Source organism: Pollachius pollachius (assembly GCF_949987615.1).
Source record: "Pollachius pollachius genome assembly, chromosome: 2".
NCBI classification, from domain to species: domain Eukaryota; kingdom Metazoa; phylum Chordata; class Actinopteri; order Gadiformes; family Gadidae; genus Pollachius; species Pollachius pollachius.
Window position 1 is genome coordinate 38,071,953 of NC_136935.1, and position 12,829 is coordinate 38,084,781.

At 42.8% G+C, this 12,829-nt stretch overlaps 1 protein-coding gene across 2 annotated transcripts; it reads right to left on the reverse strand.

The window, feature by feature from the left end:
• Nucleotides 1–1,607: 1,607 nt before the first annotated feature.
• Nucleotides 1,608–12,519, reverse strand: arhgap19 (Rho GTPase activating protein 19). Of its 2 annotated transcripts, none has more exons than XM_079758695.1 (12): nucleotides 12,464–12,519; nucleotides 10,884–11,167; nucleotides 10,130–10,210; nucleotides 9,485–9,694; nucleotides 8,924–9,150; nucleotides 6,572–6,658; nucleotides 6,158–6,223; nucleotides 5,174–5,368; nucleotides 4,742–4,855; nucleotides 4,234–4,341; nucleotides 3,954–4,058; nucleotides 1,608–2,492 (listed from the first exon to the last, which is right to left on the reverse strand). In XM_079758695.1, exons 1-12 carry the CDS (start codon nucleotides 12,505–12,507, stop codon nucleotides 2,433–2,435), a joined length of 1,581 nt encoding a protein of 526 aa, XP_079614821.1. In that variant the 5' UTR covers nucleotides 12,508–12,519; the 3' UTR covers nucleotides 1,608–2,432. The 2 variants fall into 2 exon arrangements, with proteins under 2 accessions (XP_079614821.1, XP_079614822.1); XM_079758696.1 differs by lacking the exon at nucleotides 12,464–12,519 and adding an exon at nucleotides 12,122–12,242.
• Between the last annotated feature and the right edge of the window lie 310 nt (nucleotides 12,520–12,829).

Here is a 12,829-nt window from a genome sequence, read left to right on the forward strand (position 1 = left end):
AGACTGAGCTTGAATTTGTCCAATGTATGAATGATGTTGACATGACGGGAGCGACCCAAAGCAACCAGCCTCAAACTCAACATCATAACAGAATGAAACAGTTTCTTGAGGCCCCTTTGTGTATGGGTGTCTGTGTGTGTCTGGGGGCTCACATGTCAGAACTTAAGTCAGGAAGAAGGTTGGATTATTAGATGACCTATAAATTAAGCATTCAAACATTTTTTGAAATATCAACCTAATTGTATCCATAGCAGCAGAAAAAGTGCAAGCCAGACCTGACAAGATAGTAACGTTTCGAATAGTAGGATACACGTGGAAGCCTTATGCCATATAATTTGAAAACATTTAGAACTTGAATAACTATTAATAGTCATGCAAGAAATATGGTTTGAAGTTGCAAAACTTATATAAAAAAATATATCCATATACACAGTATATCCTTTATTTAATTAAAGGTAATATTAGCTTGGCTGATTGTGTGTAAATTATACAATTTCTACGCAGCTAAACCATGACCTCTTGTGGACATTTGTTGTATAACTGCAGTAGTTAATAAAGAAATCGACAACAGACAACTTGTAGGAAAAATATGTTTTAATCCAAATAAAACATACGTTTGAAGACTCTATACAGGTCACATTTATTTTACATGTTTATAAAAAATGGAAAATTACCACAGTTGGACCACTAATAGAATCACAGTAAAAGAGGAGTAGGTTAATCGGCCCAGATGTTGCTTATGCTGATTAGACAGATGCGTTGGATTGAGGACAATCTTACCAAAAACGTAAAAAACACTGCAAATAAAATGATATTTGGTTGAAATTCTTTTTGAACCAAAAATATTCGCTAGGCAAAGGATTGACAGAAAAAAAACAAAAACATTTTGGACAAAAAAGGAAATTTCCCCTGCTTTCTCAAAGCAGTGGAAGCGGTTTCTCTGGTTCCTCTGTCCAAACAGAACTTAGACAGATCTCTTAGAGGTCTGAGTAACTCTGCATAATGGAAGATCCATCGATCAGCAACTAAAGAATGTTAACCAAAGTCAAGCATTTGGATGCAAAGGCTTTACAACGGGAAGATAAAAAACTATTATTAGTATTATTACAAAATTGAACACACTTTAAAATAAGTCACCATTAAAAAACACACCAAACATAGGGTGAGCATAAATACAAATTAATTAACACAGAATTCACAAACTATGTGGCTGTTTGAACCGCAAGTATGTAAAGACTGCCACAACAATATCAATAAATAGCAATAAAAAAAAGATTTTGAGTTTACTAGGAATCCCAGTGCAGTACAAATAAGCACTACCATTTACTGCCAAGAACAGGTCATCATTTCACCATCATCACCTTCCTCATCATCACCTTAATCAGTCACCTTCCTGACCATGATCCCTCCCCCCCCTAACATACGATAAGCCCTCTGAAACCATCACCAAAACCATCCTTCAACATACCATAAGCCCTCTGAAACCATGAACCATCCCTCCAACGTACAATAAGCCCTCTGAAACCATCACCCAAACCCTCCCCCAACATACTATAAGCCCTCTGAAACCATGACCAAAACCCTCCTCCAACATACCATAAGCCCTCTGAAACCATAACCCAAACCCTCCCCTTATGTACGATATAAATTCTGAACAACTCTGTTGAAAATGCACTAGTCCAGGATCCCTGCAACTGGCCCAAATGAAAGATAGAAAAACAAATTTTAAAAAACATTGAGAACTTGACTATCAAAACAGTGCGGCCCTCTATGCATTTCCTTTGAGAGTCATATCTGATAGTATCAGTAACTGGGCGTCAAATCCCAGGCATCTCATGGTATCCATTTAACCAACAACCATAGTCACATTATAGTTACGTGTAAACTTTGCAGATATGGCCATTAACTCCCCAACGGCACTTACAGTCGCTCTGTAAGCCAGTGTCTAGCCCCGTAGACAGCGTATGTTGCATCATAGGGCAGGAGTTTAAAAATGGTGGCATAACCATTAAAAATATATATTTTATAAAAAAAGGCAGGTGACTTCTGACCAAATGCTACGCAATAACATATAAGAGGAAGCTGGTGAAAATCTTTCAAGGAGCACCAGAGGCCATTTTGTACCGCGAAAAAGGATTCAGTCATAGAAATGACCTTATAAACACAAGCAGACACACATGTACACAAATATATACACACACACACACACACAATCATACAGCATGTCAGGCTCAGCTATATAGTAGTCATGCATTCAGAAACAATTGTTCGGAAAGAATAAAATAGAACCAGTTTTAAAAAAGGCTGTTCAATGTCCCAACCAGCAAGGAACTGGTTCTGTTATTGGTCACAGTCCTGTCGTTCACAGTTCTATGAAGTCATGAGATTTAAGAGGAGACATAGCCATTGAGCATGCGGTCTGGATCGACCACTCACAAAGAAGAAATCTCCTGAGGTGGTGAGAAACACATCATGGAGGTCAATGGAGAGCCCTGGAAAAAGAGACAGATTTAATGGATTTTTGAACAAAAATGTCGGGAAGTTCCAATTACGTTATTTATACATATATAGATTACAACGGTAATCTAGTAGCATTCTAGTCTATTATCTAACATAACTATTATCTATTAACTATCATTATGTCTGTCCCCTGCGTTCCTTCCGAAGGTTTCTCCCTTGATAGTTAAGGAAGCTTTTCCTTGTCTTTCAGAGGGCTTACTGTGCTTTCACACCAAAAGCTGTAAAGCGTTTTGAGCGATAAACGCCCATTCACTTTCTATTAGACATGAGCGATAAAGCGATAGGAGCGATAAAACGCTTGAGCGATAGCTTTAAAGCTGTAAAGCTGTAAATGAGAGTTGAAAACAGCTCAACTCTATGCAAATGAGCTAGTAGCGTTTCAGCTGTAAATGACCGCCAGCCAATCGGAATGTAGATGTCTCTCGCCGGCGTGGGTCCCAGTAAACATACGCAAGAACTTTAGTTCCTATTTCCTACCACACATTTGTTCCTTCATCATGGTGCGTGATATTTTGAGTTGCGTGTCCCGAGCTCAAATGTCCCGGATTCCACCAACCACTATCCCCTTTTGTCCGCAATTGCATAGCCAACGTGGTCTTATTATAGCCCGATCATTAACTACAAAACACATGATAGAAAGAATAAAGAATCCAGCATATGATTTCAACAATGTATGAGGGCATACGCAATCCGCATCACGCAACAGGGCTAGTCGCACAGTGGAATGCTGATGGAAACCAGCGGACGAGCGGTGGGTGGAGATGTGCGCACATTTCAGAAGCAGGGAGATACCGCACAAAAATCTATTTCTAATTTGTCAGTTTGCCGTGTGTCTGCCTGGCACAAATGCTCCCGTTGAGCGGATCTTTTCCATAATAAACAATACTACACACACACACACACACACACACACACACACACACACACACACACACACACACACACACACACGATAGCGATCAACTAAGCTATAATCTAGCATATACGCAATCACTCCATAGTTATTCAGTGTTTCATGTATTTATCTTTATTATTCTTTTTCTATTGACCAAACTTATGACTATCTTGTGTTTGTGTGGCTCGGCATCAGCAGCATCACTTGCCTCCACTACGAGCGTGCAAAAACTTTTGCAATTTTGCATCTTTTACAGCTTTTGGTGTGAACGTAGTTAGTCTGGGAGATTGATTTAATGTTGGCCTGTGAAGCCTCTTCAGAATGGTACTGTTATTCAGGGCTATACAAATGAAACTGACTTCACATTTAACTTGTCCTCACTTCAGACATTTAGACCTTTTTACTATTTGTAGCACTATACAGTACCTTTTCTCCATATGTAATGTTAAGTAAGTCTCTGTTAGTGGAGGCAGTGGCTGCTGTGTGATAACTTGTAATGGTATGTAAAGTGGGTCTCTGTGAGTGAGGGGGGACTTACCTTGGAGTCCTGGTGTAGCCTCTCCTTAGCGAGAGCAGAGCCTCTTGAGCTCTTCGGCGCACCGCACGCCTTCCCCGACTCTACGAACATCAGTGGACTGTTCACCTGGACACACACACACACACAAATTATTGTGGCCAACAGTGTGCACATGGGAACAGCATCAATTCACGAGTTACATAATGTAAGTCTACTAAGAAACTAATGGAACAATTTATAAAGTTTAAATTAAGTAAACATGTCCATTCAACAAAGAGGAGAATGAGAAGAGCGGCCTCACCGCCTGCAGGGCGACATTCTCCTTCCCAGGTTTCCCCGTCGACATGGTTACCGGGGAGATGTGCCTGAGCTTCCTCTCGGTGGTCACCTGATCTCCACGAGCTTTACGCTGACATCACAGACACACCTCGTTAGAGTCACACACACACAACTCGTTAAGAGTCACACACACCTCGTTAGAGTCCCAGACACAACTCGTTAAGTCACACACTCCCCGTTAGAATCCCAGACTCACCTCCTTAAGAGTCATACACACCTCATTAGAGTCCAAGACACAACTCGTTAAGAGTCACACACTCCTCGTAAGAGTCACAGACAAACTTTGTTAAAAGCCCCTGATCCACATCCTTAAGAGTCCCAGACACTCCTTTAGAGTCCAAGACACACCTTGTTAAGACACATAAAGGACATCTCCGAGACATGCGCACACTGTTGAAATCCTCACAATCCCAAACGTTGGACATAAACTGTGCTTTGAGAATGAATGAATGTCACGTGTGTACGCTCACCTTCATCAGCGCCCCGAAGGAGCGTGAGCGCGGGTGTTTCTTGGTGCGTCCGGGGGGGGTCTGCTGGCACTCGCTGGGTGGGGGGGGGGTCCCGAATTCTGTTTGCCTGGCAATCTGGGGGCCATGAGCACATGGATGATGCTAATGTGTTAGCGGCTAGGTTTCTCCTTTTTATTTTCCCAAGACACATACTCACATAAAGACGAGGATGGCACTGTGGCAATACATATCCAGTGGAGCCCTGGTGTTACACAACTAACAATCTGAGTTTCATTTTCAAATCAAACTGATCTACTTAAAAACCTGTTGCCAATCGTTTTCAATTAGGTAATTATAATTCTTATTATTATCATTATAGCAAAGCAAAGCATTCTATAATGCAGTCTACCTTTCAACCCCGTTTCCCATGACCACCCAGTCCCAAGAGTTCACCTGCTGGATGAGCTTTTTCTTCTTGGCCGAGTCGGGCATGTTGTGGTGGACGTGTCTGAACAGCTCCTTCAGGGCCTCCTCCGTGTGGTGCTGGGGCCCCCCGGCGATGGGCTCCAGGGGCCCGCCGGGCCTCTTGGACCCTGTCGGTGAGCGCAGCACCGGGGTACCGTTGGCAGGCAGCAGCTCCAGATCATCCTGATGGAAAACACCAACCATCCAAGTCCAAATGCAATACTGTTAAAAATCACGTCCATCAAGGCACAATAAATACATAAACAGTTAGGGATAACGTCCCATCAAGACCAATAAATACAAAACAGTTAGGAATCACGTTCCACAATAAATATCTGAACACAATAAATATAACCGATGACGATACAAAAGAGTCCAGACTTGACAGAGACACTAAGGTGAGAGGATAAGTCCGGTAGCTAGTAGGGTCTCAATCAACCCACGCATTTTTGGCAGATCGGGGGCAGTTATTTTGTCATTGTTATCAATGGGATCATTTGGGAACTTGTCTGGGAAGTTAAGAAAAGGGGAAGCAGCGCGCTGCGCCTTTTAACTGTTGCAAAGCAACCATAGAATCTCCACACCTAAAGCTACAACAACGCTGGCAGTTTTTTCCTTGAATCAACATTTTCTTTAACTCAGGGTGTCCAGAAAAGCATGGGAACCAAGCAAAATGCTTGGTTCGGTTCCCATGGATAGCAATTACCAAATAGCTTCTCCCAGCTGTTTAAAGTGTTTTGTGTGATCAGTGCCTAAGAATACATTCTCTTCACTTTTTGAACTTTGACTCTAGAGCCCTCTGGTGGTAGAAATCACTACTGCACTGTACAATCACTGATAGGTAAACTACAATACGACCAGGCTTTGTTTCTTCTTACTTCTTCTTCTAACTTACTAATTCTCCCCCACACTAAGTATGCGGGCTGCTTAAATAGGACCAATTGGACAGCAATGTGTGCCGTCACCACTGACCTTGGTCTGGACAACTCTGGAGCTGGCACAGTGCACTCTTGCGTGCTCCCTCATGTAGGCAGGGGCCTGGACAGCAAACAACAACACATGCGTCAATTAATATAATACTGACTTTATAGCATTTGACAATATATGTGGAGGACTGCAAAGCATGTGAGTTCATACTGTATATATTATAACAACCAACATAATAATGGTATTCAGAGATAGAGAGGTAGCACTAAATTGAGGTATGAATAAAAATATGGCCAAGCTGGAAAAGTGTACATCTAGCGTAACACTGTCTGATTTGAAGATGTTATTAGAAAAGAGACTAAACTAATAAATTTAAAAAATTGTGATCGTAACGAACCAATGCGACAACAGTTGGCTTTACACCTTATGGGAGTGTTTGTGTGCGTGTGCATGTGTTACCCTGAAAAGCTTCTGTGAGTGTCTGATGAGGAAGGCCATGCTGTTGTTGAGCTTCTTCAGGTTGTCCTTCAGGTCCACTGCAGTCATCTACACACACACACACACACACACACACACACACACACACACACACACACACACACACACACACACACACACACACACACACACACACACACACACACACACACACACACACACACACACACACACACACACGACTGTGGTTGGGAAACACGGTGCCAAATGACTAAATGCCCCCGAAGTATGATTTCTGTCAAAGTGGCAGCAGCCGAGCAATGAAGAGGGATCCGGGCTGACATTTTTATTTTTCGTAGGAGCACAGTGCTCTACACCGAAGACTAAAAAGCTAGGGGGAACAGCTATGTTGCACCAAAACAAATGACCAGCCCCCATCCGCCTAGGCTATAACAGTTTTCTGCTGCTGAGGAATGATGCTCGGGTGGGCTGGGGGGGAGGGACCAGAAGGATCAGGGGGAAGAGCCATGGGTGAGTAGGTAGGAAGAGCTTAGGGTTGAGTTAAGGGGGGAAATGTAGAAAATGCCCGAAGGGCGCTTTATGCTCGTTAAAGGACAATTCCAGTATTTTGAACATTGAGCCCCCTTTCTGGTTGTCAAGGATGAAATAGAGTGATTGACACCAAAATTTTGACTATTAGTCCTGGAAACGGAAAGGTTGCAGTCGCAACAGTCTTTTCGCTCGGTTCTCCGTCTCAACATCAGGCAAGGCGTTATGGGTGGACCTGATGGACCTAGGACCATCCACTGTTCAACAGGCCCACCCAAAACTTTTCTTGAAAAAACATAAATTTATATTCTGAAATGCTTTATTTTTGCAATGCAGCAATCTTTGTTGATATTGATGCTTGATCCGATTTGCATTAAAGGGCTGTTATCTTGGTGGATGACCGTGAAATCGTGGTAGTCTATAGTATCAGTTATTATCTCGTAGTAGCCTAGGCTACAATTGAATGCATCTTCTTTGTATAATAAGCCAAGCTCAGTCTGTTGCTAATGATATCGAAATATTGTTGAAAACTTAAAACAATTAAACAGAATTCTGAAATAGTCTGCCTCATGTTATACAAGCATAACTAAACTATGTGGGAAATATTTGATTCCTGACCACTTGTACAGTCTATAGGCCTTGGATCTATAGAGTGACGCGCTAAAGCACAGCCAGGTATGGTGCGCAATGGAGATTCCAAAGCGCTCTTCTTTAGTCAGTACCAAGAGACGTCTTTACACTCCCTGCCAGCAGACCCCCGGTCCCCCACTGGTGTTGCTGCGTTGTCTTTACAACAGAGACAATAATGCAGTGATATCAACATGAGCAGTTCTAACTGGAGAGAAGGTGAAATCCGCAAGCTGCTGACCATCATGGGAGAGAAGGTGATGCAGTCGTATTTAAAAAATACGTTGGAAGATGGTGTGATCTACGAGAAAGACGCAGAGAGGAACGTTCCTTTGTGCGAAGCCGCGACCGAACCGACGTGGCAGTGTAAAAAGGCCTAAGGATAAGGATAGGTCCGATAGGTCCGTCCTATGCACCGAAACTTCAGAGCATCAAGCTATAATGCACAGATAATATAAAAGCATATTAGTCTGTCATTTGTATTAGGTTAAACAAGGATTTGATAACGTTTTTAATTTAAGGACCACCCACAATTAGTCTGGCCCATCCACAACTGGAATCCTGGCGCCGTGCCTGCTCAACAGTAGGGCTAGAACGGTGCGAAAAGACTAGAACCAGCTTGCCTTCCCGTTTCCGGTCAACAAGCAATGAGTCTTCCAACCGAAATCAATGGATTTACAAAATGCTAAATAAAAGACTACAGACACTGTATTTCGCTACGGTACTTGATTTGGAACATCCACGACAACACTAACCACTCGGTGAGTTGCGCATTTCTGAAAACAAACGTTTAGGGTTGCTTTAAGGACAGGTTTGTGAATGCCCGTAGCCAGCCATTGTGAAGCAGGCAGGGGCGATTCGAAATGAGCCCATAACCCAAGACAGGACCAATAGTCAAAATTTCGGCATCAACCACTCTATTTCATCCTAGACAAACCAAAAAAGGGGCTAAACGTTCAAAATACCGGAATTGTCCTTTAATAATAATGAATCACCTTTTACAAAATCTTTTCAAATTGTATTTAGTATGTAGGGTTAAGGTATGGGTTAGTTAGGGTTAGGGTTAGTTAACTAACCCTAACATTAGTTAACTAACTTTGGTTAGTTAACTAACCCTAACCTAGGATTAGTTAACTAACCCTATATGCCCGCCAAAACAGGGCAGAGTGCGGAGCCCCAAGTGCCACTGATACTCACGTATCGCGGCCAGAGGACGTGCGGGGCGAACATGAGGGCCAGGTTGTAGGCGGACATCTTGTTGGTGTCCTGCCGCTTGGCGGTGTGGTAGAGCAGCTCCAGGAGCAGCTTGAGCAGTGAGCGGTTGGCGGCAGGGAGCAACATGAGGAGCAGCTGCAGCGCCTCGATCTGCCGCTCTTTGTCCGGCACCGACGTCTTGTTGCCGCGCTCGTCGAAGCGGGTCATATCTGCAGGGAGGGGGAGGGAGGAGGGGTGTTAGGAGGGTTGATTAACACATACTGGGAGCTAACTACATACTTAGTAGTACTCTGTTTATCCCAGAAGGTCAGCTTGGCAGACAGGCGGTGGTTTTACATTCACAGGGCCATTTAAACAACACTTTAAGAGCAAGCCTTACAACGTACGTAAGTGAGTGGGTGGGTGGGTGAGTGAGTGAGTGAGTGAGTGAGTGAGTGAGTGAGTGAGTGAGTGAGTGAGTGAGTGAGTGAGTGAGTGAGTGAGTGAGTGAGTGAGTGAGTGAGTGAGTGAGTGAGTGAGTGAGTGAGTGAGTGAGTGAGTGACCTGCTATCTTCAGGTGTGCGTGGAACTGCCGGTGTGTAAGGAGGGGTTCGGGGAGCTCCCCCAGGAAGGCCTTGAGCAGGGTGGCCACGTCGTTGGGGTGGAAGCCCCCGGAGCCCAGGTCCACGTCCGTCCCGCTGTTCAGCAGGTCCCTCAGCGTCTGCTGCCGCACGCTGTTGCCCGGCACCCGGAACAGACCCTCCACCTGCAGATCTGATTGGACAAGAGCAAGAAACCAATAAGATCATTAGCCAAGGGAAAGGCTGGGATAGGATTACCTGGCAGGGCTGCATTATGATGATTCATTCAAATATCTATTGTGTACACTTGATCTATCTATAATCTATTCCTGCCCTATCTACGTATTCCCATTTGCAGCCTCTAGTGGCTTGAGTTGTAGCTACAGTTAAAGCTATATCCCTTTCAGAGTTTTATTCTTGAGAAACTTTCTCGTTCAGATATCTTTTAACGAAGTTAGAAGCCGATAGTGTCCAACAGAGCTGACAGAGTCTAACAGATAGTCAGACAGACCAATAAATATATATAAGAGTCAAACATCCTAAACACTATAGAATTCTGCCTTTCATGGTGAACACCACTGCCAGTGTGTAATAAGTGTGTGCTCAGTTCTATGAGGATTATACTCACTCTTGCTGAGGTACTCGATGAGCTGGTAGATTTGTGAGATGCTTCCTTCTGACAGAGGGGTCCCAAACACAACATCCTTATCTGTGAACGGGGGATGAACATGTTTTATGGTAGACAGTGAACCGTCTTTCCATCCTACATACAAGCAAACTCAAGCAAGCACTCTGCTACTTAAAGACGGCTAATAGGCTAACACACAGCTGGCTTGTGAATCAGCCCATCACATTATAGTGAAGACATGTTTTGTAGGGCAGTCTTTTTTTCCATTTAAAACTATTGAATTTTGGAAGACAACTTTACTAGAAAAAGTGCAGATAATACAAATATCCACCAGGAACTCCACAAATCTAGATAATTGTAGGTAAGTTAATACGACATAGAACAATTATTGCAATCATTGGGTTTGTCTAATAAGAGCATCTGACCTTCACGCTACTATAGAAACACACCTTATTTTACGACGGACATCATTTGTCTTTAAGATTGACTGTTGTAACAAAGATGTAAAAACTAAATTGTACAACGACTTGGCTCCATTTGTCTCAGAATGTGAATCAGAAAGAGTTAGTTTTCACATATTAGGATTCATATACATTGAATCAAAGAGACTTTAAAACATATAATCCAAACTTCACTCTACTGGAGTCCTTTTCTGTTGCTTTGGACCAAAGGCTTCCATCACTGTAACAATATTTTTCAGCAGAACATGTTATTTGGGCGGGGACTAGGGGGCAGGAACCAGGCAGAGTCTGACCTTTGCGCTTCAGGAAGTTGAAGGAGCGGAAGAAGCCCCCTCCGCTGCTGCCCGTGGGGGTCTTGGGGGGCGCCTCCTCTCCCAGCAGCTCGGAGAACTCGCTGCCCGGCAGGTCGATGAGTCGCGTCAGGTTGCTCAGCACCAGCTCTGTGAACACCTCTGGCTGCTCGTGACGGAGCTTCTCCACAAAGAAGTCGGGGTTGAAGATGATGGTGGTGGCACGGCCGGCACGGGTGCTGCTCGAATTCTCCTCTGGCTGGATCCCCATGGTGCACGGTGTACCTCTGAAAGCGACAAAAGGTCAGAATGGTCTAGACTAGTCCAAGTCAAGTCGCATACACAGGCAGCTCAATGTAGCCTTAAATCACCAGACCAATTCACAAGTGCGTGTCATTCTGGAACCTCTCAGTCGATTTTTCCAATTTCCATTGGGCTTAATCAAAGACCCTAGACAAATATGCATCTTAAGGCAATTGGATAGAGCTATAACCAATCACAACAACGAAACATGTGACACATCATTGGTCCGACCAGGGCCAGGTCTGCTGGAAATCTGTCTGAACTGAAGAGCCGTATATGCCAGAGCAAATAAAAAATGAGCTTGCAGATTATATTGGTTCCCAGGCTAACCTCAACATGCTTACCACCATCACAAACAACCAACGTAGTTGGTGTCCAAACCTAATTCACAATATAAATGGCAAGAGTAACAGAGTATAACATTTATTCAAAAGCATCAGCAAAATAAGTAATTGAATTAGAATCGCAAAAGGTCTAGGTTTGGATGTTCGACTCCCAGTCCAAAAGGTTCAGAGTTGGACCCATTGTCCTCATCCTACTCTGTAAATATGTCCTTAAACATGATGATATGCGAGCAACCGACTCCTTCATTACGCACGTCGCTTTAAAAGCGTCTGCTTAAAACGACGAAATAAAAAATCAAAAACATACCAATTTAACGTTGACACGGAGGTTTATGATTGGTCGATTTTATATGATTAAATATTGTTGCGCTGAAAGCCATAAATATAGTTTTTTTATATACGAAACAAAAATCCGCATTAAAAGCATTTTGATGTCAGTAGATCAATTATTAAACCAATGCAATTTGGCTATCGGTAGGGAGCATTTACAATAACCAAAGAATGCGTTCAACAAATACAGAGTTAAACGGCAAACTCTTAACCTCTCTTTATAAGTATAAGGAGGGTGTTCCTACTATAATTTGCGTAACTTACAGTTCAAGCCATGACACTGGAAGAAAGAAAAATGTGTCTGACATCTTTAGTTTGTATCAAACTTAAACTGATCTTTAATCCTTCCAAATTGTCAACAGCAATCCAGAAACAGATTAACCAATTTAAAAATATGCAAATACCATTAAAACATTTGAACCAGTTATAAGGTAAAATGTAAATCAGCTCTCATAAATAACGCTACCCGACCCAACTTCCTCTACTCTGACTAATAGATGCAACAGTTTGGGCATATTTTAATACCAAGTTTCCTACCCACTAGAGTTTAACAAAGGAATACACATGTCAATAAGAGCGTATGATGTCCATAATGAGTAATTTTACCTGCAAATGTTTGCATTATTCCCTTTCTCTTTATCCGCAGCCATGCTTGGTTTGAATCCTCCGCTGTTGTCTTTTTAGGTCCCGCCTACTTTGGGATCAGTGATTCGTGGATTGTGAAATATGGGCGGCGTCCAGCGATATGATATGCCTGTCGAGCAATCTGATTGGGTTGTTTAAATTTCTTCAGCTTGTCAAGGGAAACGGTAGAGACGGACAACTACAAAACAATACAAAAATATATTCCATATTTAAAAAATGTATTATTAAAGACAGTTTTTTCCACGATGCCTAACGTTTACTAATTTATCTTTGTAAAATGTTTTCTTGAATCGTATTTGTATAATTCATAGTGTTTGGGTGTGTGTG

Coding starts and splice junctions, on each gene's coding strand:
- arhgap19 (XM_079758695.1), bottom strand. CDS start 12,507: ATGGCTGCGGATAAAGAGAAAGGGAATAATGCAAACATTTGCAG. Junction 6,659..8,923: donor ACGTCCTCTGGCCGCGATAC/GTGAGTATCAGT, acceptor GTGTGTGTGTAG/ATGACTGCAGTGGACCTGAA. Junction 4,856..5,173: donor AGAAAAAGCTCATCCAGCAG/GTGAACTCTTGG, acceptor CATGGCCCCCAG/ATTGCCAGGCAAACAGAATT.